Source organism: Somniosus microcephalus, chromosome 1, assembly GCF_052327205.1.
Source record: "Somniosus microcephalus isolate GS21.2 chromosome 1, FLI_Smic_1.0, whole genome shotgun sequence".
NCBI lineage: Eukaryota > Metazoa > Chordata > Chondrichthyes > Squaliformes > Somniosidae > Somniosus > Somniosus microcephalus.
Genome location: NC_140987.1, coordinates 210,677,110 through 210,704,306, shown reverse-complemented (window position 1 = coordinate 210,704,306; position 27,197 = coordinate 210,677,110). Strand labels below are relative to the sequence as shown.

At 45.8% G+C, this 27,197-nt stretch overlaps 1 protein-coding gene across 3 annotated transcripts in view; it reads right to left on the bottom strand.

The window, feature by feature from the left end:
• Positions 1-1,566: 1,566 nt before the first annotated feature.
• The window catches only part of zcchc9 (zinc finger, CCHC domain containing 9), a 68,197-nt gene continuing 42,566 nt past the window's right edge, over positions 1,567-27,197 (bottom strand). For all 3 annotated transcript variants that reach the window (XM_085989400.1, XM_085989401.1, XM_085989407.1), the window contains exons 5-6: positions 6,465-6,533; positions 1,567-1,925 (exon numbers count right to left, since the gene is read on the bottom strand). In XM_085989400.1, the coding sequence (XP_085845526.1) occupies positions 1,804-1,925; positions 6,465-6,533 (191 nt within the window). In that variant the 3' untranslated portion in view covers positions 1,567-1,803. The remainder of the gene's footprint in view (positions 1,926-6,464; positions 6,534-27,197) is intronic.

Below are 27,197 nucleotides of genomic sequence, written 5' to 3'. Positions count from 1 at the left end.
TGTAATCATTCATATGTGAGGAACGAATCGGCAATCATTCTGGTCTGTAAGGCTCAGCTATTTGTACCGTAACCAGCTGAGCACTGGTAAATCTGTTTCTTTTGGTGTCAGCCTTGGCTCAGTGGTAGCTCTCCAGAGACTTAAAGAAAGACTTGCATTTATGTAGCATCTTTCATGACCACCGGACGACTCAAAGCGCTTTATGTTGTGTATGTACCTTTAAGAGAGAACTGATTTTATACTGTAGTACCGGCAGTGACCACACCTGTATATAAAGCTGTAGCAGGCTTCTGCACTCAGTTTCAGCATACCCTCTGTTCAGTAAACACCTGTTATTATTGTTCTCCTGCAGTCCGTGTGTTATTGATACGCGGACACTACACTTTACAGCCAATGAAGTACTTTTGGAGTGTAGACACTGTTGTAATGCACGGGCTCGATGGTCCGAATGGTCTTCTTCCATGCTGTAACCATTCTATGATTCGACATGGCAGCCAATTTGCACACAGCAAGCTCCCACAAACAGCAATGTGATAATGACCAGATAATGTTTTTGTTATGTTGACTGAGGGATAAATATTGGCCAGGACACCGTGGATAACTCCCCTGCTCTTCTTCAAAATAGTGCCATGGGATTTTTTACGTCCATCTGAAATAGCCCACATTCCAGGCTGCCACTCCAGTGTAGTACTAAAGGAGTTCTGTACTGTCGGAGGTGCCGTCTTTCAGATGAGATGTTAAACTGGGGTCCCGCCTGCCCTCTCAGATGGAAGTAAAAGATCCCATGGCACTATGTGAAGAAGAGCAAGGAAATTCTACAGGTGTCCTGACCAATATTTATCCCTCAATCAACATAACAAAAACAGATTATCTGCTAATGTATCACATTACTGTATGAGCTACCTTGCAGTATGCAAATCTTCTGCTGTGTTTCTCTACATTACAACAGTGACTACAAATGTGAATCTTTTCCTTTCCTTTGATATAGTATTGTATGTTTGATAGGTCATGGCAGGTCATTGGTGCATGCTGCCAGGGTTACTCTGTAAAGTACTGGTGGAATCTGCTCTTTAAAAAAAGACACACACAATGTGGAGGAGCGTGAAGCCAAACTTAAACATGGCACACCTCTTTGCTCCTCCCCCACATAAATTGGAAACCGAATATAACCTCCTCCAACCTACAACCCTCCGAGAACTTTGCGATCCTCAAACTCTGGCCTCTCCTGCATCCCCCACTCCCTTCGCCCCACTTTTGGCGGCCGTGCCTTCAGACATCTAGGCCATAAGCTCTGGAATTTCCTCTCTAAACTTTGTTGTCTCTCCACCTCCTTTAAGACCCTCCTTAAAATCTACCTATTTGACCAAGATTTTAGTCACCCTTCCTAATATCTCCTTTTTTGGCTTGGCGTCAATTTTTGTCCAATTCCCCCTCTCTGAAGCGCACTGGGACATTTGCCGAAATTAAAGGCACTATATAAATGCAAGTTGTTGTTGTAAAGCATAAATCTCCATTTTCTATTTGAAACTTTACAATAAATGATATGGATTAAAAATAATCCCATGGTAACTTCGTACAACAATTTATTAGAATTAGATACAAAGAACACAGTTTTAGCTCCAATAGTCCTGGATTTGGCACACAATGGCTCCACCTGCTGGTATTAAATGGATTTTAGTGTACTACATCCCATCTAAACATAACATTCCAATTATTAAATCAGGGAAAAATGTTCTTTTGTTGGATGACTTGCTGGATGCCCCTAGAGGCAGATCGATGAAATTCTAATTTCAAAGCTTCTGTTTAAAAATTGACAATCTTTGGAACTTTAGATTTTGCTTTATGAGTATTTGAAGTCACTGGGATTTCTTCGTAATCAGCACTCATTCCTTTTGTCCATCGGCCAACAGTTAAAACACAATTGCCTGAAGAATGAGAAACAGTACAGTTAAAAACACTATCTATCAATTAAAAAAATTAAATATTTCAATACTTGGATTAAAAAAGTACTACATTCTGTGTGTTGACAAGGGGTAGCTTGTGGAATAAAGTATATGGACGGAGCGCAATCCTATGACAGGGTCTGTTGTATTCAGGATTGAGAACGGTACAGAAGCAGAGTTTTTTTTTTGGTTTACTGGAATTAAATAGTTTAGTCTTCTCTGGTAGAGTGTTTGTGTGATTTACAAGACGACACTTTGGGACTGAAATCACCTGTGTGATATTAACTATGAACCTGTTGTATGAAATTCCTGACCACTATTTTAATAAATGTGTTAACTCATTTAGCCTTTGTTAAAGTATTGGATTTCTTTTTATTACTTCCATAGCATAATGCAATTTCAACTGTTAGTGCTGTCACTGCACTTCCTATGGGCTCTGTCAGTAAGTTTTTTTTTTAGCTACTGCAGCAATTGTCCAAGATAACCGGCATGACAGACAGCACTGAGCATAGAGATTTGGGGTTCTAATACATCGGGCTATACAACGTTGGGATGGTAGCTCAGTCCTCTCCATTCCACCTTTCGATCTCAGCCATGCTGATGTGGAAAGGCTCTGAGGAAAACTGAAGGGACATTTTTCTCCAGGCTGTCTCTTGCACTTTCCAGCAAACAGATCAAAAAACAGCATTGATAGGGGCCCGGAGGCAGTTGCTTTCTTGTCTTCTTGACTCCAATCAGTGTGTAGCTAGAGGAGACGAGGAGATATTTCATACTCTCAAAAAAACAGCAAACAGCCACAATACTGCAACCTTACTTGTGATTATCACTGGAGTGCTGTGCACAATAGCTGATATTTTTGTAGAATAGAATTTTTCTCTGTACTCTTGTTCCCAGATTCTATGCGCCTTCACAAGCCAGGACAATTAGGTGATGTCCACCAGTCACAGTCCTGCACTGGAATTTTCTTCCAGAATCCCTCTAACTTGTTACATCTGATGCACTTTCAAAGCCTTCACAAAATCTATTACTTCCCCTACTTTTGCTGTGTCCAATTAGCCCCTCTGTGAAGTCCCTTGGGACATTTTGCTGTATTGAAATGCAAGTAAATGTTGTTGCTGTTGATAATTGTCAACTTCAGAGATGCCATAAAGATAGCTGATATATGAAATGAAAAGAACAACATTGGTGCAGCACAGAATTCTCCTTTTCAGGTTGGAGCTAAGGTACAATGCTGAGAGCTTAACTTATCTTAGGGCAAGTGACTAGGTGGAGTAAATTATTTATCACTCAGATATCAGCTTTTTAACTGCCTCCGGGATATTGTAATGCAAAATTGTGGTACTCAGGTGAAAATCTCCCCATGAAGATGTGACTGGAAATCAGGCAGGGGGATTGTGATATACTTGAACAAATTAGTATTGAGAGGGAGGAAGTACTAGCGGTTTTAGCGGGCTTAAAAGTGGATAAATCCCCAGGCCCTGATGGGGTGTATCCCAGGCTGTTGTGTGAGGCAAGGGAGGAGATTGCAGGGGCTCGAACACAAATTTTCAGAACCTCTCTGGCCACAGGGGAGGTGCCAGAGGACTGGAGGACAGCTAACGTAGTACCATTATTCAAGAAGGGTAGTAGGGATAAACCAGGAAATTACAGGCCAGTGAGTCTAACATCAGTGGTAGGGAAATTATTGGAAAAAATTCTGAGGGACAGAATTAGTCTCCACTTGGAGAGGCAGGGATTAATCAGGGATAGTCAGCATGGCTTTGTCAGGGGGAGATCATGTTTGACTAATTTGATTGAATTTTTTGAGGGGGTGACTAGGTGTGTGGATGAGGGTAGTGCAGTTAATGTAGGCTACATGGACTTCAGTAAGGCTTTTGACAAAGTCCCACATGGGAGACTGGTCAAGAAAGTAAGAGCCCATGGGATCCAGGGTAATTTGGCACATTGGATCCAAAATTGGCTTAGTGGCAGGAGGCAGAGGGTGATGGTCGAAGGTTGTTTTTCTGACTGGACGCCTGTGTCCAGTGGTGTACCGCAGGGATTGGTGCTGGGTCCTTTGCTGTTTGTAGTGTACGTTAATGACTTAGATATGAATGTAGGAGGTATGATCAGTAAGTTCGATGGCACGAAAATTTGTGGAGTGGTAAATAGCGAGGAGGGTATTTTCTCAGGCTACAGGACGATATAGACGGGTTGGTTAGATGGGCAGAACAGTGGCAAATGGAATTTAACCCTGAAAAGTGTGAGGTGATGCATTTTGGGAGGACAAACAAGGCAAGGGAATACACAATAAATGGTGGGATCCTAGGAAGGACAGAGGATCAGAGGGACCTTGGTGTGCATATACATAGATCCCTGAAGACAGCAGGACAGGTAGATAAGATGGTTAAAAAGGCATATGGGATACTTATATTCTATGCCTCGGCTAATGAAGGTAAGAGCAGGGAGGTTATGATGGAGCTGTACAAAACGTTAGTTAGGCCACAGCTGGAATACTGTGTGCAGTTCTGGTCGCCACACTATAGGAGGGATGTGATTGCATTGGAGAGGGTGCAGAGGAGATTCACCAGGATGTTACCTGGGCTGGAGCGCTTCAGCTATGAAGAGAGACTGGACAGGCTGGGGTTGTTTTCCTTAGAGCAGAGAAGGCTGAGGGGGGACCTGATTGAGGTGTACAAAATTATGACGGGCATAGATAGGGTAGATAGAGAGGAACTTTTCCCCTTAGTAAAGGGGTCAATAACCAGGGGGCATAGTTTCAAGGTAAGGGGCAGGAGGTTTAGAGGGTATTTGAGGAAAAACTTTTTCACCCAGAGGGTGATTGGAATCTGGAACTCACTGCCTGAAAGGGTGGTAGAGGCAGGAACCCTCACAACATTCAAGAAGCATTTAGATGAGCACTTGAAACACCATAGCATACAAGGCTATGGACCAAGTGCTGGAGAATGGGATTAGAATAGACAGGGCTTGATGGCCGGTGCCGACACGATGGGCATAAGGGCCTCTTTCTGTGCTGCATAACTCTATACTAAGAAATTTACGGGCTGTTATGCCATGCAAATGACTTGCCCTAATCATGTTAATTGTAAGTATTCAGCTTGATACTCTATGCCAAACATGAAAGGGTGCTTCATTCTCCAGCAGTCATATCAAGTGATGAGCATGAAATTTCACTGAAAAAAGGCATTTGCAGTTTAATATTTTAGGAGCTGTTCTTGCAGTTCCACAAAGAGATAAGGAAAAGAACTACATCTCCCAAAATGCTTTACACAATGTCAGCAATGGGGTCCTCATTTCATGAAGGGCAGTTGTTTTTTTAATGTGCTAGTGACTGTGAAAGTTGCTTGAAGAATCATGTTTTTAATTACCATTTAAGGTACATACTATAATTGCATGTTATAAGAAAAATAACTTTTTCCAAGACCATCTGAACATAGTGTAGTAATGAAAAAGAATCACGAATTAGATGATTGTGCCTAGTTATACCATGCCCAATAAATCCCAAAATATGTAATCAAAAACTAAAATGATTACATAAATTCCATGAACTGTATTGCACAGTTCATGAGATAATTATTAAGGACTCCCATATACTCATTAAAAAAACACAGCATGCTCACTGCTCAAACTCTATGTTCTCTGAGTGCTATAGAAAACCACACACTGCACAAACCTTATCCCAGCAACCACACAGCCCCCAATTTAAACGACACTTAAACTCATTAAATCAAACCTTGCACTAATACCTAGAACAAATATCATTGTGTTGATGCTTTGAAAAGATGTGTCTTCTAGGTCACTGTGCACGATATACAGAAATAAGAATCTTAATGTCTTTGTTTTATTGTTAACAGCTGCAATTTCCTCCATGAGTTAGGCTACAAGGGTAATTTTTTTACATCGTGCTTTCGGCAGGGAAACCTCACCCACCTGCAACACAGACTGGAAATTTGGGAACACACTGCACACAATTTCCTAATGATTCACTTAAATGGCCAGAAAATCATACACAGCGCTGGGCTGAATTTCTGATATGCATTCTGGTGGCTGAGACCCATCGGCAGGAGCCCAAACGAGGAAAGTTATCCATTACATCCCATTCTTAGGGAGTTGGCTCTAGTGTGAGGTCATCAGATGCTGAGAGCTTGCAGAGATCCTAATTGGACAACGTATAAAAACAAACTTACTTTGCAATATCTGGCTACAACAGTTCATTTGGGTTCAAAGCTGAAAATGGCAATTCCACTTTCATTCTTTCCCATCTGATCCTGATCCTGTTTCCTTTATTCACAATGGTAACTAGTGCCTCAAAAATGTTACACATGGTCAGACAATACGCAGAATTATTTGTACAATTACCAACAAAAAAAGGTAAAATTAATAGTGTGTATTTGTGCTGTTACTTAACAATTATAGTTTATCAGTTCTGTAGAATCTATACATTGGGATTGTGCCCTTGTGGATTTTCTAGGCCATAGAATTTCTGAAAACCAAATGTAATTCATGCTGTATCATACTTACTCATGTGCTGATGGTCTGGGCAGTCCTTCTGAAAATGCTCCACTGAGCCACATAGCTTGCAACAACGTCCTGTAAAACAGAGCCGTTTAGTAGAGGAATTCTCAAGGGTAACTGAATGTCTTTTGCATTTGCAAAATATGAATGTTATATATAAATTAACTACAAATTTAATTTTTGCAGGTTTATAATTTTGAGACTCCACAGCAGAACTGGAAAACTGTAACTCGCTGTATTATTTCAACAAATAAAAATTGTAGATTTTAATGACCATCAATGATACTTTTCCACAAAGTCTAACTGGGAAAGAAAAGTGAAAATGGGATGAACTAAGCCAAGTCTCAATTCCCCTTCACTTTTCCTGGTCAAACAGTTTTACACCACCATATTTCAGTGGTCGATCAGAAAACAAACAAAACTCAACCAACCACATTAAATGGGCATGATCAACTTCATGATTCAGACACTAATGCTCAGCTAACAATTCAACTTCTTCAGCTATTCTTGCTTTTTAATTTTTCTTGCTTCATTCTTTAATAGTTCAAATTATATTTTACACTGAGATATCAGTAAACTGTTACAATGTCAAAACAAAGTACCAGATAACTTATCCTTGTATTACTGTCTTCATTAAATAATGATGTGGAGATGCTGGTGTTGGACTGGGGTGGACAAATGTGGGAAGTCACACAACACCAGGTTATAGTCCAACAGCTTTATTTGAAATCACAAGCTTTCGGAGCGCTGCTCCTTCTTCAGGTGAAGTGAAGAGATGCATATAGGCACAGCATATATAGTCAAAGAACACTGCCAGATGTTTACAGGTAATCTTTCTAACTGCCCTTTATCACACCTCGGCAGAGAAATAATCACAGGTGTGAATGGTGTCCAAACAGGTCAGTCAGGAAAACATTACATCAAAGAACAATGAGGTGGGGTCACAAGGGGTCAAATGTTGCAGATGCTGGGGTCTGTATGAAAAACAGAAAAAAACCCAAAATTTTTGCTGGAAATCACAGCAGGTCCGGCCGCATCTGTGCAGAGAACAAGCCAACGACGACTCGAGTCTGGATGACTCTACGTCAGGTGGGGTTACATGTAGCGTGACGTGAACCCAAGATCCCGGTTGAGGCCGTCCTCATGAGTGCGGAACTTAGCTATCAATTTCTGCTCGACGATTTTGCGTTGTCGTGTGTCTCGAAGGCCGCCTTGGAGAATGCTTACCCGAAGATCGGCGGCTGAATGTCCTTGACTGCTGAAGTGTTCCCCGACTGGGAGGGAACACTCCTGCCTGGCGATTGTTGTGCAGTGTCCGTTCATCCATTGTCGCAGTGTCTGCATGGTCTTGCCGATGTACCATGCTCCGGGGCATCCTTTCCTGCAACGTATGAGGCAGACAACGTTGGCCGAGTCACATGAGTATGTACCATGTACCTAGTGGGTGGTGTCCTCACGTGTGATGATGGTATCTGTGTTGATGATCACGCATGTCTTGCAGAGGTTGCCGTGGCAGGGTTGTGTGGTGGCGTGGTCGCTGTTCTCCTGAAAGCTGGGTAATTTGCTGCGATCGATGGTCTGTTTGAGGTTCGGCGGCTGTTTGAAGGCGAGTAGTGGAGGCGTGGGGATGGCCTTAGCTAAGGCCATCCCCATGCCTCCACTACTCGCCTTCAAACAGCCGCCGAACCTCAAACAGACCATCGATCGCAGCAAATTACCCAGCTTTCAGGAGAACAGCGACCACGCCACCACACAACCGTGCCACGGCAACCTCTGCAAGACATGCCAGATCATCAACACAGATACCATCATCACACGTGAGGACACCACCCACTAGGTACATGGTACATACTCATGTGACTCGGCCAACGTTGTCTGCCTCATACGTTGCAGGAAAGGATGCCCCGGAGCATGGTACATCGGCAAGACCATGCAGACACTGCGACAACGGATGAACGGACACTGCACAACAATCGCCAGGCAGGAGTGTTCCCTCCCAGTCGGGGAACACTTCAGCAGTCAAGGACATTCAGCCTCCGATCTTCGGGTAAGCATTCTCCAAGGCGGCCTTCGAGACACACGACAACGCAAAATCGTCGAGCAGAAACTGATAGCCAAGTTCCACACTCACGAGGACGGCCTCAACCGGCATCTTGGGTTCACGTCACGCTACATGTAACCCCACCTGACGTAGAGTCATCCAGACTCGAGTCGTCGTTGGCTTGTTCTCTGCACAGATGCGGCCGGACCTGCTGTGATTTCCAGCAACATTTTTTGTTTTTTTTCTGTTTTTCATACAGACCCCAGCATCTGCAACATTTGACCCCTTGTGACCCCACCTCGTTGTTCTTTGATGTAATGTTTTCCTGACTGACCTGTTTGGACACCATTCACACCTGTGATTGCTGTGATTATCTCTCTGCTGAGGTGTGATAAAGGGCAGTTAGAAAGATTACCTGTAAACATCTGGCAGTGTTCTCTGACTATATATGCTGTGCCTATATGCATCTCTCCACTTCACCTGACGAAGGAGCAGTGCTCCGAAAGCTTGTGATTTCAAATAAAGCTGTTGGACTATAACCTGGTGTTGTGTGACTTCCCACATTCATTAAATAAGTATTATTATGGTGTCTAACTGCCACCTCCAACATCAGAGACTTAAAGCTGGATTTAACTTGCAGTCATGCGCATTTACATTCTTGGTTTAAAAGCATCACAACCATAGGTTATACTATATGTGTTGCTGAACGATACTGATCAGGTAGGTCCCAGACCTGATCCTTGGTCTATGTCAGGTAAGCTTATCATGATTACAATAGCTATAATTGGCTACAGGCAGAGGAGGATGCAAAATCAATTGGCATAGGTTCCTGTTTCTCTGACTATTGTGTCAGTAACACATCAGGACAGAACTGGGCTCAGTTGTGATGGTGCTCACAGGGGAGGGTCTAAATTAATGTAGCAGGGTGCAAAGGTGAAACAGTAGACTACTTGGAAGGGAAAGTAACCTTTAGGTGCATAGGTTATAAGGTAGTAGGAAGGTTGAAAGAGGTCAAACAAGACAAGACAGTAAAAAATAAATCAGGATATGGAAAGTAAAAAAGAAACATTGCAGAGGTTTCAGTTATGAGGAGAGACTAGAGAAACTGGGGCCCATTTCATTAGAACAAAGGAGGTCAAGAGAAGATCAAATAGAGGAGTTCAAAGTATGAGGTTTTGAATTGGATATTCATGTCTTTCATATGTGCTTCAATCTCCCCAAAGGCAGAACGAGCAAAAGATTTGGTGAGATATGAATTGTTACGCTGTTGTATTTCACAATAAAGTGAATATGCAGAATAGGTGTTAAGATAGGACAACAACAACTTGCATTTATATTGCACCTTTAACGTAGTGTTATCCAAGGAGCATATCAAAGAAAATTTGACACTGAACAACATGAGATATTAGGACAGGTGACCAAAAGCTTGGTGAAAGACGTATATTTTAAAGGAGCATCTTAACATTGAGGTAATGAGGAGAGAGAAGTAGAGAGGACTTACTTAATTCAATACATACAACTTAACTTCACATACTAATGTAAATTAAGAACTTGCTACATTATTGCACATCAGTGTGTGATCTTACTTGTCTAAAACAAAATCGTTTCTAACTATTTCAACCTCTTTGCTTCAGCAAAGTCTTTGCAGCTTTCTGTTTAATAAACCTGACCACCTTTGTAGCATTCTTGTTTCAAAAATCCTCGCTGTCGATGTCTGTCTCTGTGTTTTATCTCTTGCTGTTCACAGCCAGAATGGGAAGGCTTACTAGACTCTCTGCCGAATGCCAGGGACCAGCGACTCTCCAACACAATGCATGTGAGTCAATTATCGATTACCAAGATAAGCTAACGAACTGCTCATTATCCAGTCCATGGAGAAACAATATCAAAGCTTGTTCATTAGCATCCTAACTAGCTACTGTCTGAGCCTTTTTTTTAAAACTTGCATGAATACACTATGCTTTAAAACACAACATTTAAAAGTAACTCTTTTCCCAAATCCTTTTGATGCAAAAATGGTCAAACAATCCAGAAATATGACAGCAGTATTTTTTTTTTTTAGAACTTTGGCACCAGCCAGTTGGATTACAATGGTCTTTTCCAGTCCTGTGCATTTCCATGTTCCTAAGTCTGGGCGTGCTCATGAAGAATAACCACATGGCTCCAGTACCAGAGGGCTGCTGGCGCCAAAGAACTCTATCCCAGCAATAGTCAATACCTTGGGAAGAGGCAAAGAAAATTGGGGGAAAAAAAGGCGTACTTAATTAGGCCACAGAACCATAGATGTATACAGCACAGTACAAGGCCATTTGGCCCATGATATCTGTGCCGACTCTTTAATTGAAGCTTTATGACCTTACTTATTCCAGTCGTCAAGGTTCAAGCAAAACCTACTGATACAGTTGTAACTTAATCTTGATTTCTATTTTTTTTTACAATAATAAGCTCCTCAACACAATTCTGTACAATTTTTAAGATATATGTCATTTTAAAGTCATAAAACATGAATGCCCTTTATTTAATTGGCTAATTGTCCCAGCCTTGGCTACATGCAAGAAAGATTAACTTTATACTGGGGAGGTAGGTAAGAGAGTTGATTAAGGAAATGAAGTGCTTGCATTAAAGGGTGATTTCGGACAGCTGAAATATCTGGATTGCTCAATGAGGTATCTTATCTATTCAACACAGATCAGTCAGGCTCCCTTTTGTGTAGCCCTAGCGAGCTCCTTTGAACCATACGTAAAACAGAATTGAGCTTGTGTTCTGAAACCTCACATGTTCAAATCCACTTATAGTGAAACTGCATTGAAAAGAGAAAACACCAATCTCCCAATTCATAGTACAGTACCACATGACTAAACAGAATCGTACTCCCATTACAAAATTACTTTAAGCTTATCCTGAAAATAAGCAGTAATCTTCCATTGTTGAGTCCATAAGGAGCAGTGGAATGGATCTCGTGGATCAATGCAAATCACTGCCCAATCGTGAAACATCTAATCTGATTATGTGGAATGACTGAATCTCTTAATCGCACTCTTTAAAAGTGTTCATTCCAGTTCACCTACTGCAAACAGTCAATCCTAGGATCATACTCTTTCTTTGCAAAGTTTATGGTCAGATTTAGATAAAGCTGAAAAACAGAGCACCTTCTTTAGAACTGTCTCTTTGAATGTGTGTGAAGAATCAGCAACTTCAAATAGAGCAAAGTGTTTACTATAATTAAACTTGCCCGGTCTCCATTTCATCAAACTGAACAGTATGACCATCAACTGACTCTTGATAGAGTGACACTTTTCAAAGATTTGCATCTTTGAAAACTATCATTTTCTTCATTTGTTTTTCAGGAGTTTCACAATTTTAAATGACTTAAAGGAAAACAAAGCAGATAAAAAATTTGAGCTCTGTAACTTTAAATCGAAGACTCGCTGGTGCTAAAAGTACAATTTGATATCTTCAGAACAGGGGATTCTGATTGTTCTTGCATGTCTAGTGAGTTGTAAGTGTTAAATCTACTGAATATATGGTTAGAATGCAGGTAGTGAAATTGCACTATTTTTGTATTAATATGTGCTGATAGTAGACCGACATAACCTTTTCCCAATACTTAGCAATAAGAAATCAAAAGTCTTCACATATCTGAAGTTTCACATAAGAGAATTACAGCTCTTAAAAGAAGTTAATATTGCTGCATGTAACTCCCACAAGCATATGAATAGGGAATGAAGGGCTGTTTTAATTGGTGTCTTTTGAACTCTCTTGAACCTAAAGATGGAAATTTTTCAATTACATGTAAATCATATTAAAAGATAATAGCAATAAAGCTTAAAACTGTTATATATTAAAACACATATTACCTTCATATAACTATTTAAGGCATTAATATCAATACAACTACTATAGTTGGAAGTGGTGGATCGAGGTCAGTGCTAGCTTCACTTTTCTTTTCAGTATACAGTACATAGATGATTTGGACTTGGATAGAGGGAACACAATCTCTAAATTTGTTTACAACACAAAAGTAGGGAATTTGGCACACAGCAAGGTGGGCTGTAAAATACTTCAGGAAGGCAGAGACAGGTTAGCAAATTGGGCACGGGTATCATAGGTAAGCTATATAGAGCATACAGGTTGATGTTAGGAATGGGAAAACTACAGTTATGAAGAAAGACTTGAGGTACTGGGACAATTTGCACTGGAACAGAGAATGTTAAGAGCAGATTGAATAGAGGTTTTTAACAAATAAAAGTCTTCACTTTATCAAAACCTATTGCCTCTGGTTGGGGACTTAGTGACAAAGGGTCATCAATGTAAATTATCTCTGAGGAGCAAAATTGGAAGAAATGTCTTTATGCAGAGGACTGATGGAGCATGAAATGCTTTGCTTCTGCTCCACTGTTGTCCACTATGAGGTGATTCAGAACAGCTCAGGGTGATTATCTCTCAGATTTTTCCTCTCTTCCTGTGACAAAGTGTTTAGTTTTTGCTCAGTAGTACATTTGAAATGAAGATTATACCATGTGTATAAATCTCAGGCACAAACCCCATGCTACTATTCTATGTACTTGAATTACATTCTTTTTATTTTTATCTTTATTATGTATTCCACAGCCACGAGCCAACTCCCTTGTTTAGCTTGGGTGGTGAATTATTCTGGGCTGTCAGTGCTGATTTTTTATTTATTTATTTTTTATAAAGAATTGTTAGCACTGCAAACCATAATTTTAGTCATTAGGAGGAACTGAGTATCTCAGAGGGTTACAACTTCATCCTTTCACTCTTGGGAGCTGACCTTAAATGTAATCCAGACTGATGGGATACAATCTCCTCTCACTTCGAGCTGTAACGGCCCCAAGTGAAATGAGTTTGGCTAACCTCGCCATAGCCCCTAGAGAAATTTCTCACAGCAGGCAGGACCTTTCTTTCTTTGATTTAACATCTCATCTTGTCCACGAGAGCCACCTCCTGCTCCCTCGACTCTATTCCCTCCAAGCTACTGACCACCCACCTTCCCTTCCTGGCTGATGTTGTTAACGGTTCCCTCTCCTCAGGTACTGTTCCCCTCCCATTCAAATCTGCTGTCATTACCCCACCACCTCAAAAAAAACACCTTGACCCTTCTCTCCGTGCAAACTACTGCCCCATCTCCAACCTCCCTTTCCTCTCAAGTCCTTGAATGTGTTGTCATCTCCCAAATCCGTGCCCATTTTGAAGCCTTCCAATCTGGGTTTCTGCCCCTGCCACAGCACTGAAACAGCCCTCATCAAAGTCAGAAATAATATTCTATGTGACTGTGGTAAACTATCCCTCCTTGTGCTTCTCGACCTGGCTACAGCCTTTGACACGAATTACCACAACATCCGTCTTCCAGCTGGGTGGGACTGCACTCGTCTGGTTCCATTCTTATCTATCCTGTCATAGCCAGGATGGCTTCACTCCCCACTCCCGCACCGTTACCTCTGGAGTTCCCCAAGGATCTACCCTTGGACCCGCCTCCCATTTCTCATCTACATGCTGCCCCTCGACATCATCCGAAAACATGACGCCAGGTTGCACATGTACACCAACGACACCCAGATCTACTTCACCATCACTGCTCTCGACCCCACCAATGCCTCCGATTTGTCAAACTGCTCGTCAGACATCCAGTATTGGTTGAGCAGAAATTTCCTCCAATTAAATATTGGGATGACCGAAGGCATTGGCCAGGATTTTGCTCACCTCGGCGGGTCCAGTGTGGGTGATGTCGGTGGCGGGTCGCAGCCCCACTGCTGGCTCCATCCTGCTGCCTAAAATTAATTTATGTTGATAGGGCTTGTTAAGCCTGTCCAGCTTGTTTCCTGGCCCAATTAGAGTAAGCGGGTCTGGTGACATCATTAATGACACGTCATCAGCTGGTTCCATTTCCTGCTTTTTTCCAGTTCTGACAAAAGGTCATCGACCTGAAACGTTAACTCTGTTTCTCTCTTCACAGATGCTGCCTGACCTGCTGAGTTTCTCCAGCATTTCCTGTTTTTATTTCAGATTTCCAGCATCTGCAGTATTTTCTTTTCACTGCCACTTCTCTTCTAGGAATGCCTGCCTTGAAGAAGTTCTGCTCTTCTTTCCGATGGGAGTTCCGTTAGTCTCTTTTACCTTGTTCATCTACATTGCTTTCTGTCTCCCTTCTCATGTTTGATCAGGTATCTGCCAAAACTCGCTTTCACAGCCACATATCTTTCCTCAGCGACTGTCTCTGGCTCCGGCTTACTCCACGTGGATTCCAACTGAAATTCCACCCTTCGTGTTTTGGATCCACCCAGGACTACAGATATCTCCAAGATATTCAGCGTTCCTCGAACCACTGCTTGCACCGTATCCTGAGATCCACGCTGAATGCCATGCAACGCCACATGCACACCCTCGACCTCTCTCTTCAGCAGCACCGACTCATTCTATCTCAAAGCTGTCCTGGTCCACAGTTCCATTTCATCCTTCACCTCATCCGGTGCTTTAACAAAAAACTTTTTTTCTTCCTTTCAGGTGTCAAGGATCGCAAGCTTCAACAACTCTTGGACACCAACGCCCCTCCGTAACCTTCTTCCCCTTCACTTTCCTCTGACCCCATCCCTTCGCCCAATCTCACCCTCTGCCGCGTTTTCACTATCCCCTCTGACCCCGAACAATCAGTCCTTAGCAAAGGCCTGAGCGTCATCCCCTTATGTCCCCACCTCAATGAATTTCGAGCTCGGCACGATGCTGAGCTCTTTTTCTGCTGCCTTCGTCTCCGTGCCCACTTCTTTGGCCAGGAGTCTTCCCCCCCGCACGACTAACCCTTTCTCCCGCTTTCAGAATTCTCGTTCCACCTGGACCCCTCCCTCTGGCCTTTTACCCCCTCTAGATCTTTTCATTGCAAACTGCCGCCGTGACATTGGCCGTCTCCATTTCTCTGCTCCCCTCACTCACTCCAACCTACCTCCCTCTGAACTTGCAGCACTCCATTCTCTCAGATTCAACCCCGACATTGTCATTAAACCCGCTGACAAGGGTGGTGCTGTTGTTATTTGGCGAACCAACCTCTACCTAGCGGAAGCTGAATGCCAGCTTTCCGACACCACCTCCTACCTCCGCCTGGACCATGACCCCACCACAGAACATCAAGCCACCATTTCCAAGACTGTCACTGACCTCATCTCCTCTGGAGATCTTCCCCCCACGGCCGCCAACCTCATAGTTCCCCAACCCCGCACAGCCCGCTTTTACCTCCTTCCCAAGATCCACAAAGTTCCCTGCCCTGGTAGACCCATCGTTTCAGCCTGTTCTTGCCCCGCGGAACTTATCTCTTCCTATCTCATAGAGTCATAGAGTTATACAGCACAGAAAGAGGCCCTTCGGCCCATCGTGTCTGCGCCGTCCATCAAGCCCTGTCCAATCTAATCCCATTTTCCAGCATTTGGTCCATAGCCTTGTATGCAATGGCATTTCAAGTGCTCATCCAAATGCTTCTTGAATGTTGTGAGGGTTCCTGCCTCTACCACCCTTTCAGGCAGTGAGTTCCAGACTCCAACCACCCTCTGGGTGAAAAAGTTCCTCCTCAAATCCCCTTTAAACCTCCTGCCCCTTACCTTGAATCTATGCCCCCTTGTTATTGACCCCCCTACTAAGGGGAAAAGTTCCTCTTTATCTACCCTATCTATGCCCCTCATCATAGAAACATAGAAACTAGGAGCAGGAGTAGGCCATTCGGCCCTTCGAGCCTGCTCCGCCATTCAACGAGATCATGGCTGATCATCCAAACCCTAGCACCCGGTCCCTACACCGACAGCCATCCCACCCAAGCCCTATCCCCATAACCCCACATATTTAATCCCCCCTAACACTAAGGGCCAATTTTTATCATGGCCAATCAACCTAACCCGCACATCTTTGGACTGTGGGAGGAAACCGGAGCAACCGGAGGAAACCCACGCAAACACGGGGAGAATGTGCAAACTCCACACAGACAGTCACCCGAGGCCGGATTTGAACTCGGGTCCCTGGCGCTGTGAGGCAACATTTTGTGTTGGCACTGTGAGGCCAGTGCCTCATTTTGTACACCTCAATCAGGTCCCCCCTCAGCCTTCTTTGCTCCAAGGAAAACAACCCCAGCCTGTTTTTTTCTCTATTGGTCCCCTCTACAGTGGTTGACACGGCCCTTGACCGTATCTGTTCTATCTCCCGCACTTCTGCCGTCACCCCCACCCCTCCCTCCTGGAACCACGATAGGGTTCCCCTTGTCCTCACCTTTCACTCCACCAGCCTCCACATTCAATGGATCATCCTCCGCCATTTCCTACAGCTCCAGCGTGATCCCACCACCAATTTTTTCTCCCCTTGTCCAGTCTCTTCCCACCTACATCCGCGACTCTTCCGACGCCCTCCGTCACTTTAACAGTTTTCAGTTTCCTGGCCCCAACCGCCTCCTTTTCACTATGGACGTCCAAGCCCTCTAAAACTCCATCCCCCACCAGGATGGCCTGAGGGCACTCCGCTTCTTCCTTGAACAGAGGCCCAACCAGTCCCCATCCACCACCACCCTCTTCCGCCTGGCTGAACTTGTTCTCACATTGAACAACTTCTCCTTTGACTCCACTCACCTCCTCCAAATCAAAGGTGTTGCTATGGGAACCCGCATGGGTCCTAGCTATGCCTGCCTTTTCGTGGGATATGTGGAACACTCTTTGTTCCAGTCCTACTCAGGTCCCCTCCCTCACCTCTTTTTCTGGTACATTGATGACTATCGGTGCCGCTTCCTGCTCTCGCCCTGAACTAGATAATTTAATTCACTTTACTTCCAATTTCCACTCTTCCCTCACCTTCACATGGTCCATCTCCGACTCTTCCCTTCCCTTCCTCGACTTCTCCGTCTCCATCTCTGGGGATAGGTTATTGACAAACATTCCCTGCAAGCCCACTGACTCCCACAGCTACCTGGACTACATTTCCTCCCACCCCACCTCCTGTAAGGACTGTATTCCATTCTTCCAGTTTCTCCGTCTCCGCTGCATCTGCTCCGATGATGCCACCTTCCATACCAGTGCTTCTGACATGTCTTCCTTTTTCCTCAACCGAGGAATCCCCTCTACAGTGGTTGACATGGCCCTTGACCGTATCTGTTCTATCTCCCGCACTTCTGCCGTCACCCCCACCCCTCCCTCCTGGAACCACGATAGGGTTCCCCTTGTCCTCACCTTTCACTCCACCAGCCTCCACATTCAACGGATCATCCTCCGCCATTTCCTACACCTCCAGCGTGATCCCACCACCAAACGCATCTTCCCCTCACCTCCCCTTTCAGCATTCCGTAGGGGCCGCTCCCTCCGCGACACCCTTGTCCACTCCGCTATCACCCCCAACACCCCTTCCCCTTCGCCCGACACCTTTCCGTGCAAGCGCAGGAGATACAACGCATGCCCTTATACCTTCCCCCTTCCCACTGTCCAGGGCCCCAAATACCCCTTCGAGGTGAAACACTGATTTACTTGTACTTCTCACAAATTAGTATGCTGTATTTGCTACTCACGGTGTGGTCTCCTCTACATTGGGGAGACCAAACGCAGATTGGGTGATCGCTTTGCGGAACACCTCCGTTCAGTCCGTAAAGGGGACCCCGAGCTTCCGGTCGCCTGTCATTTTAATTCACTGCTTCACTCCCACTCAGACCTCACCATCCTCGGCCTCTTGCATTGTTCCACGGAAGCTCAGCGTAAGCTCGAGGAGCAGCACCTCATCTTTCGATCAGGCGCTTTACAGCCTTCCGGACTCAACATAGAGTTCAAGAATTTCAGATCATAACCTCGGCCCCTACCAAGAAAAAAAGACAGACAAAAGGCGTGGATAAAAAAAAAAAAAATATATATATATTTTTATCCACACCTTTTGTCTGTCTTTTTTTCTTCTCCCCCACATGGCAGCTGTCTTTCATTCTGCCAGTGCAGTTTACACTTCATCTAGAGCCATCCTTTGTTTCTTAACCTGTCTCATTACCATCTCCTTTTGCCTTGAATATCTCTTAATGTCTCTTAACCTCTTCTGCCTTCTATCCTATCACAGACCTTCCCTTTTGTTCTTTCATCCCCTCCCCTCTTTCCCAGCCTCTTCACTTGCTTAAAAATCTGTTCCATTTCCTGCTTTTTTCCAGTTCTGACGAAAGGTCATTGACCTGAAACGTTAACTCAGTTTCTCTCTTCACAGATGCTGCCTGACCTGCTGAGTTTCTCCAGCATTTTCTGTTTTTATTCCTTAAAGGGACCATGGCCACTTTACTTTTGACATTTGTGCTATCAGTGTTCAACAGCATTGAGGTGCTGCAAACACTGACAAGCACTGCACAGAGGTGCAGGGCTGCACCCAGGATCTCCCATGACTCCCTAAGTGTGAAAGGATGGCTTGGACATTGTAGGGATGCTTTATGGTGTTGGTGTGGGCTGGTGCCAACTTGGCACATCATGTGGCAGCCAGGGTGTACAGCGTCAAGTGAAATAAATTTGGCCATGATGAGTCCATCCCTGGCAGCAATGTCCTCGGGTGCTGATGCCCTCTGTCCTGTGCAGCATCAGGTGATTGCAGAGAAGGTCGGTGTTGTTGTTGCTGCTGCTGCTGGTGTGCCTGGTGCTGCTAGTGTTGGAGTTGATCGTGGTGGGATTCTGAGGAACAAGGTGAGAGAGTTTCAAGGGCACCCATGCTGATGGAATAGATGGCAGGTGAAGTAGCGATGACAGAAGCATTCTGTCAATGGTGAGAGTGTGGATGGAGAGCGTAAAGTGAAAAGTCTGCAGAATCTGTGCTGGAAATAGACTGAGAAACAGCTTGTAGCTGAGGAAAGAGCTGATCTGTCAGATGGGAGCTTTTACTATACATCTGAAGCTGTCAAGTAATCAGCTGGAGCAATGGCCACTGAACTCTCGCCTCAGGTTGACAGACGTGGTCCCCGAGGCCATGATGATAAAGTTAAAAAGTAAGTTAAAAAAGCCTGTTAAAGGTCTTTTCAAGTACATTATGAGTTTAATTGGGTCACCCGCCGCTGCTCGTCGGGTCTGTCCGCGCTGACAGACCCGACATTGGGAAAGGTGCGTGGTGGCAGGTTGACAGTGGGTTCTCGACCTGCTGTATAAAAAAAAAAAAAACACACTTTCCCACCCGACCCGCCACTGATACCCCGGCAAGTTCCGGCCACTGTCTACGGTCCCCATCACAAACTCTGTTCCCTCGCCATCGACTCTGTCCCTCTCCCTGTCCGTTGTCTAAAGCTGAACAAGACTGTTCACAACCTTGGTGTTCTATTTGACCCTGAGCTGGGCTTCCGACATGATATTGTCTCCATCGTCTACTTCCACCTCCATATCATCACCCGTCTCTGCCCATCTGCTGCTGAAACCCTCATCCATTCCTTTGTTACCTCTAGACTCAACTATTCCACTGCTCTCCCGGCTGACCTCCCACCTTGCACCCTCCATAAACTTGAGCTCATCAAAAACTCTCGTACCCTAACTCGCACCAAGTCCCATTCACCCATCATCCCTGTGCTGCCTGACCTACATTGGCTCTTGGTCCGGCAGTGCCTCGATTTAAAAATTCTTGTCCTCGTTTTCAAATCCCTCCATGGGCTCACCCCTCCCTATCTCTGTAAACTTCTCCAGCCCTACAACCCTCCAAGATCTCTGCTCTCCTCCAGTTCTGGCCTCTTGCTCATCTCCGATTTTCTTCTCTCCACTATTGGTGGTCGTGCTTTCAGCTGCCTGGGCCCTAAACTCTGGAATTCCCTCCCTAAACCTCTCTAACTCTCTCTCCTCCTTTGACCAAGCTTTTGGTCACCTGTCCTTATATTTCTATACTAGCTGGGGGGGCCCAGCGTTGCCAGGGCAGTTTAGAGGGCCACGCGGTTGACGGCCGGCCGCTGCCTCTCCCCCGCTCTGTGTGTCGGGCCACACGGTTGACGGCCGCCCACTGCTGCTCCCCCGCTCTGTGTCTCGGGCCGAGCGGTTGTGAGGCCCGGCCCGAGTGACCCCAACTCACCTCGCGCTCCGGCGGGCCGACGCAGCTGCCCCGCTCGCTGTTGAGGAAAAGCAGGGGAAAAAAATGACAGCGATAATTTCGGGAGGCTGCAAGATTAGGTCCCGCCCATGACGCACCGATTGGTCAACCATCAGGTCACTGAACTGTAGGATTGGTCAACCATCACATCACTCAACGCTAATGAGCGGTAGGATTGGTCAACCGCTAATGAGTGGATTTTTGAACGTTTTTTGTATACTGTCCGAACAATTTTTGTCCAACCAAAAAGTAAATACGCCTATGACACTCCCCTGATCATAACCTTTCTTTTGATATAACATATGTGTAGGTACGCTCTATAACTTTTGAGTGTATAGCAGACAGACCAACTGCTTTATATATATTTAAATATATATTAGATAGATAGATAGATGTGGCTCGGTGCCAAATTTTGTTTGATAATTGCTCCTGTGAAGTGCCTTGGGACATTTTACTATGTTAAAGGCTCTATATAAATACAAGTTGTTGTTGTACCATAAACAGTGGTGGAAGCAGAATCCATAAAAGTTTTTAAAAGGGAAGTGGATACATATTTGAAAAAGAAAAAAAATTAAGGTGATGGGTAAAGAGCAGAGGAATGGGAATAAGGGGATAGTAGCTCTCTCTCAGAGTTGGCACAGGCATGATGGGCCAAATAGCCTCCTTCTGTGCTGTAAAATTCTGCTTCTGTGGCACTCTTTTTAGGTAACTTCTGTTCATCTTTTGTTGTGTATTTTGGCAACATGTGCCTCAAATTCTGTTTTTGCTTGATGCTGTCAAGTAATGTCAAGCTGTAAGGCATAATAACAAAGCAACCATGGAGAATGATGTGTAATCTTGTGTCATTAATGTATCTTTCTGATCTACAGATGGAGATCTCTGCTTTAAATACAAAGTATGGTCAGTTATAATTTTAATATCAGTCTATTTGATTGTTTGCTGTTAAGTTCCTATACTGCAGTGGAGCCTCTGATTGTTGTTTTCACTGAGAATGTCGCAGTTGCTGTTAAGCATGAAAATTGATTATACAATCAGTGAGTCCCCTCTCTCTGCCACCTGCTCTCCCCTTTCTGGCTCCATCTCCTACTCCCCCCTTTCTGGCTCCCATCACGCAGTCACTAATTGTGTTGCTGCACAGAGGCAGCAGTGCATGGTATAGTCAACTCACGTATTAAAATAACATTTCCCGCTTTCCAGAGAGTCGTTCCATTAGTCACTGCCGAGGCGCTGCAGCGAGTGAGAAATTTGATTTTAATGAGTGCGTTGATTGTTTTACACTCTGTCAACACTCTTCATCTATACAATTGGTGAATGGGAAACCAGCCAGGAAAGACCAGGACTGCCAGACCAAACCAGAAGCAGGTATGTGCATTTGACCCCCATTTAGAATGAGCTACCAGTAACATGCATCACAATGAATCAATTATAAGGTAAGCCCTCAACCAGAAACAGTGAACTAAATTTGCCATCTTAATAGCAAGTATATACAACTGCAAGGTAAAACTGCATTTTGAGAGTTGCTTTGAGTAAGTCCAGCCCTTAAAAGAAATGTTACATGCTGTATGAGCCTAGCATAGCAAAAAACCGCTGTAAAGAGAGCGAGAGCAGCGGTGTTGTAAAGAGCGTGAGCGCAGCGACGAGAGGAGCAGCGAGAGGAGCGGGAGCAGCGACGAGAGGAGCAGCGGCGCTGTACAGAGAGCGAGAGCAGCGGCGAGAGGAGCGGGAGCAGCGGCGCTGTATAGAGCGTGAGCGCAGCGACGAGAGGAGCAGCGATAGGAGCAGGAGCAGCGGCGCTGTATAGAGCGAGAGCAGCAACGAGAGGAGCAGCGGCGCTGTATAGAGCGCGAGAGCAGCGGCGCTGTATAGAGAGCGAGAGCAGCAACGAGAGGAGCAGTGAGGAGTGGGAGCAGCGGCGCTGTATAGAGCGCGAGAGCAGCGGCGCTGTACAGAGAGCGAGAGCAGCGACGAGAGGAGCAGGAGCAGTGGCGCTGTAAAGAGCGTGACAGGAGCAGCGACAAGAGGAGCGGGAGCAGCGGCGCTGTAAAGAGCGCGAGAGGAGCGGCGAGAGGAGCAGGAGCAACGGCACTGTAAAGCGCGCGAGAGGAGCAGTGTTAGGAGCAGTGGCGGGAGCAGCAGCGCTGTAAAGAGCGCGAGAGGAGCAGCGTTAGGAGCAGTGGCGGGAGCAGCGGCGCTGTAAAGAGCGCAAGGGGAGCAGCGTTAGGAGCGGTGAGAGGAGCAGCGGCGCTGTAATGAGAGCGAGAGGAGTGGGAGCAGCGGTGCTGTAAAGAGCGTCACTGTAAAGAGAGCGAGAGGAGTGGGAGCAGCGGACCTGGGCGCGGCCAGAGCGAGAGAGGCAGCGGTTCAACAGAGGCAGAATCCGAAAGAGTGATGTCAGAGTAGAAAAAGTGACGTCGGCACAAGGGAAGGAGCTGATTGGTGAGTAGCTGGCGAGTGTTTTTTTTAAGTTTTAAATTTATTTCTGCAATGTTAGATCTTAGTCTTAGGCAGTCCCTCGGAACCAAGGATGACTTGCTTCCACATTAAAAATTAGGTCTCAGGTGACTGAGTCCAATGCGGGACCTACAGTCTCTGTCACAGGTGGGGCAGACACAGGTTGAAGGGGCGGGTGGGTGGGGTGGTTGGGTTAACGTGCGCTCCTTGCGCTTGGCTTCTGGCGAAGAGACTCGAGGTGTTCGGCGCCTTCCCGGATGCTTCTCCTCCACTTTGTGCGGTCTTGGGCCAGGGATTCCCAGGTGTCAGTGGGGATGTTGCACCTTTTCAAGGAGGCTTTGAGGGTGTCCTTGAAGCGTTTTCTCTGCCCACCTGGGGCTCTCTTGCCATGTCGGAGCTCCGAGTAGAGCGCTTGTTTTGGGAGCCTTGTATCGGGCAAGCGGACGATGTGATCCGTCCATTGGAGCTGATCGAGCGTGGTCAAAGCTTCGATGCTGGGGATGTTGTCCTGAGCGAGAACACCGACGTTGGTTTGCCTATCCTGCCAATGGATTTGCAGGATCTTGCGGAGGCAGCGTTGGTGGTACCTCTCCCGTGCTTTGAGGTGCCTGCTGTACATGGTCCATGTCTCTGAGGCATACAGCAGGGCGGGTATCACTGCTGCTCTGTAGACCATGAGTTTAATGCCGGGTTTGAGGTCCTGGTCTTCAAACCTTCTCTTCCTCAGGCGACCGAAGGCTGTACTGGCACACTGAAGGCGGTGTTGGACTTTGTCATCGACTTCTGCCCTTGTTGACAGTAGGCTCCTGAGGTATGGAAAGTTCTCTTATCTGGAAGGAGGAGAGCATGCCAGGGGATCTCAGATGCCCTAATTGTGACCATCTTCAAGAAAGGTGACAAGTCCGATTGCTGTAATAACAGAGGCATTTCCCTGCTGTCTGCCACAGGGAAAGTCATCGCAAGAATCCTCCTCAATCGCCTTCTCCCAGCGGCCGAAGAACTCCTCCCAGAGTCGCAATGTGGATACTGCCCACTAAGGGGCACAATGGACATGATCTTCACCGTGCGTCAATTACAAGAGAAATGCAGGGAACAGCACCAACCGCTGTACATGGCCTTCTTTGATCTCAAAGGCCTTCGACACTGTCAACCGTGAGATCTTAGTCTATTAAATAGAGGAATGGCAGGGCAGCTCAGTCCCATGGAGTGCACATCCTGTGCCATGTGGGATGTCCTGGATGCTTCGCGTAGCCTGGACGACCACAAGTGTAGGAAGTGTCGCCAGCTACAGCAACTCAAGCTCCGGGTTTCAGAACCTGAGCGGCAGCTGGAGTCACTGCGGTGCATCCGCGAGGTTGAGAGTTATGTGGATAGCACGTTTTTGGAGGTGGTCAGCCTGCAGCTTGAGTATAGAGAGGGAATGGGTGACCGCCAGACAGAAGAGGGCCACCAGACAGGTAGTGCAGGAGTCCCCAGAGTGCATCTCACTCTCCAACCAGTATTCTGTTCTGAGTACTGGTGGCGGCGATGGTTCCTCTGGGGAGTGTAGCCAGAGACAAGTCCAAGGCACTGGTGGCTCAGCTGCACAGGGGGGTAGGAAAAAGAGTGAAAGAGCAATAGTTGTAGGGGATTCTATAGTTAGGGGAGCAGACAGGCATTTCTGCAGCCGCAGACATGACTCTAGGATTGTATGTTGCCTCCCTGGTGCCAGGGTCAAGGATGTTACTGAGTGGCTGCAGTTCACCCTCCTCTGAGGGAGGAGGGTGAACAGCCAGAGGTTGTGGTCCATATCGGTACCAACGACATAGGCAGAAAGAGGGAGGAGGTCCTGCAGGCAGATTTTGGGGAGCTAGGAGAGAGATTAAAAAGCAGGACCTCCAAGGTAGTAATCTCCAGATTACTCCCGGTGCCACATGCTAGTGAGTACAGGAATAGGAGGATAGAGCAGATGAATGCGTGGCTGGAGAGATGGTGCAGAAGGGAGGGCTTTAGATTCCTGAGATATTGCGACTGTTTCTGGGGAAGGTGGGACCTGTGCAGGCCAGACGGGTTACACTGCAACAGAGCCAGGACCAATATTCTCGCGGGGAGGTTTGTTAGTGCTGTTGGGGAGGGTTTAAACTAGCTTGGCAGGGGGATAGGCTCCAGCATATAGGAGTAGAAATGAATTTTTTGCATCTGTGTTCACTATGGAGAAGGACGATGTGGACATAGAAATCGGGCAGGGGGACTGTGATATACTTGGACATATTAGCATCGAGAGGGAGGAGGTACTAGCGGTTTTAGCAGGCTTAAAAGTGGATAAATCCCCAGGCCCGGATGAGATGTATCCCAGGCTACTATGTGAGGCAAAGGAGGAGATTGCAGGGGCTCTGACACAAATTTTCAGAACCTCTCTGGCCACAGGGGATGTGCCAGAGGACTGGAGAACAGCTAACGTAGTACCATTATTCAAGAAGGGTAGTAGGGATAAACCAGGGAATTACAGGCCAGTGAACCTAACATCAGTGGTAGGGAAATTATTAGAAAAAATTCTGAGGGACAGAATTGGTCTCCACTTGGAGAGGCAGGGATTAATTAGGGATAGCCAGCATGGCTTTGTCAAGGGAAGATCATGTCTGACCAATTTGATTGAATTTTGAGAGGGGGTGACTAGGTGTGTGGATGAGGGTAATGCAGTGGATGTGGTTTACATGGATTTCAGTAAGGCTTTTGATAAAGTCCCGCATAGGAGACTGGTCAGGAAGGTAAGAGCCCATGGGATCCAGGGTGCCTTACCACATTGGATCCAAAACTGGCTTAGTGGCAGAAGGCAGAGGGTGATGGTGGAAGGTTGTTTTTGTGACTGGAAGCCTGTGTCCAGTGGGGTACCGCAGGGATCGGTGCTGGGTCCCTTGCTGTTTGTGGTCTACATTAATGATTTGGATGTGAATGTAAAAGGTATGATCAGTAAGTTCGCAGATGACATGAAAATTGGTGGGGTGGTAAATAGCGAGGAGGGAAGCCTCAGGCTACAGGACGATATAGATGGGTTGGTCAGATGGGCGGAACAGTGGCAAATGGAATTTAACCCTGAAAAGTGTGAGGTGATGCATTTTGGACGGACTAACAAGGCAAGGGAATACACAATGAATGGTAAGACCCTAGGAAAGACAGAGGATCAGAGGGACCTTGGTGTGCATGTACATAGATCCCTGAAGGCAGCAGAACAGGTGGATAAGGTGGTTAAAAAGGCATATGGGATACTTGCCTTCATTAGCCGAGGCATAGAATATAAGAGCAGGGAGGTTATGATGGAGCTGTACAAAACGCTGGTAAGGCCACAGCTGGAGTACTGTGTGCAGTTCTGGTCGCCTCACTATAGGAAGGATGTGATTGCTTTGGAGAGGGTGCAGAGGAGATTTACCAGGATGTTACCTGGGCTGGAGCGCTTCAGCTATGAAGAAAGACTGGACAGGCTGGGGTTGTTTTCCTTGGAGCAGAGAAGGCTGAGGGGGGACCTGATTGAGGTATACAAAATTATGAGGGGCATAGATAGGGTGGATAGAAAGGAACTTTTCCCCTTAGTAGAGGGGTCAATAACAAGAGGGCATAGATTCAAGGTAAGGGGCAGGAGGTTTAGAGGGGATTTGAGGAAAAACTTTTTCACCCAGAGGGTGGTTGGAATCTGGAACTCACTGCCTGAAAGGGTGGTAGAGGCAGGAACCCTCACAACATTCTAGAAGCATTTGGATGAGCACTTGAAATGCCATAGCATACAAGGCTACGGACCAAATGCTGGAAAATGGGATTAGATTAGATAGGGCTTGATGGCCGGCGCGGACGCGATGGGCCGAAGGGCCTCTTTCTGTGCTGTATAACTCTAAAAGAGGAATAAGGTGCATGAAAGAGTGAGTGTGTTGGATATTACTAGAGAAGAAAGTAGTACTAGAGGCGGAAGTAGTACCATATTAGATAGGAGCAGACTAAAAGACTACAAAAAATTCAAAAATGGGTTTAGAATGCAAGTACGTAAATGCACAAAGTGTAGTGAATAAGGTTGGTGAGCTACATGCACAATTAGCCACGTGGCAATATAATGTTGTGGCAATAATGGAAACATGGCTTAAAAACGGTGAGGACTGGGCACTTAATATTCAAGGGTACAAGGTGTTTAGAAAAGATAGGGAAGGAAAAAAGGGAGGTGGGGTGGCAGT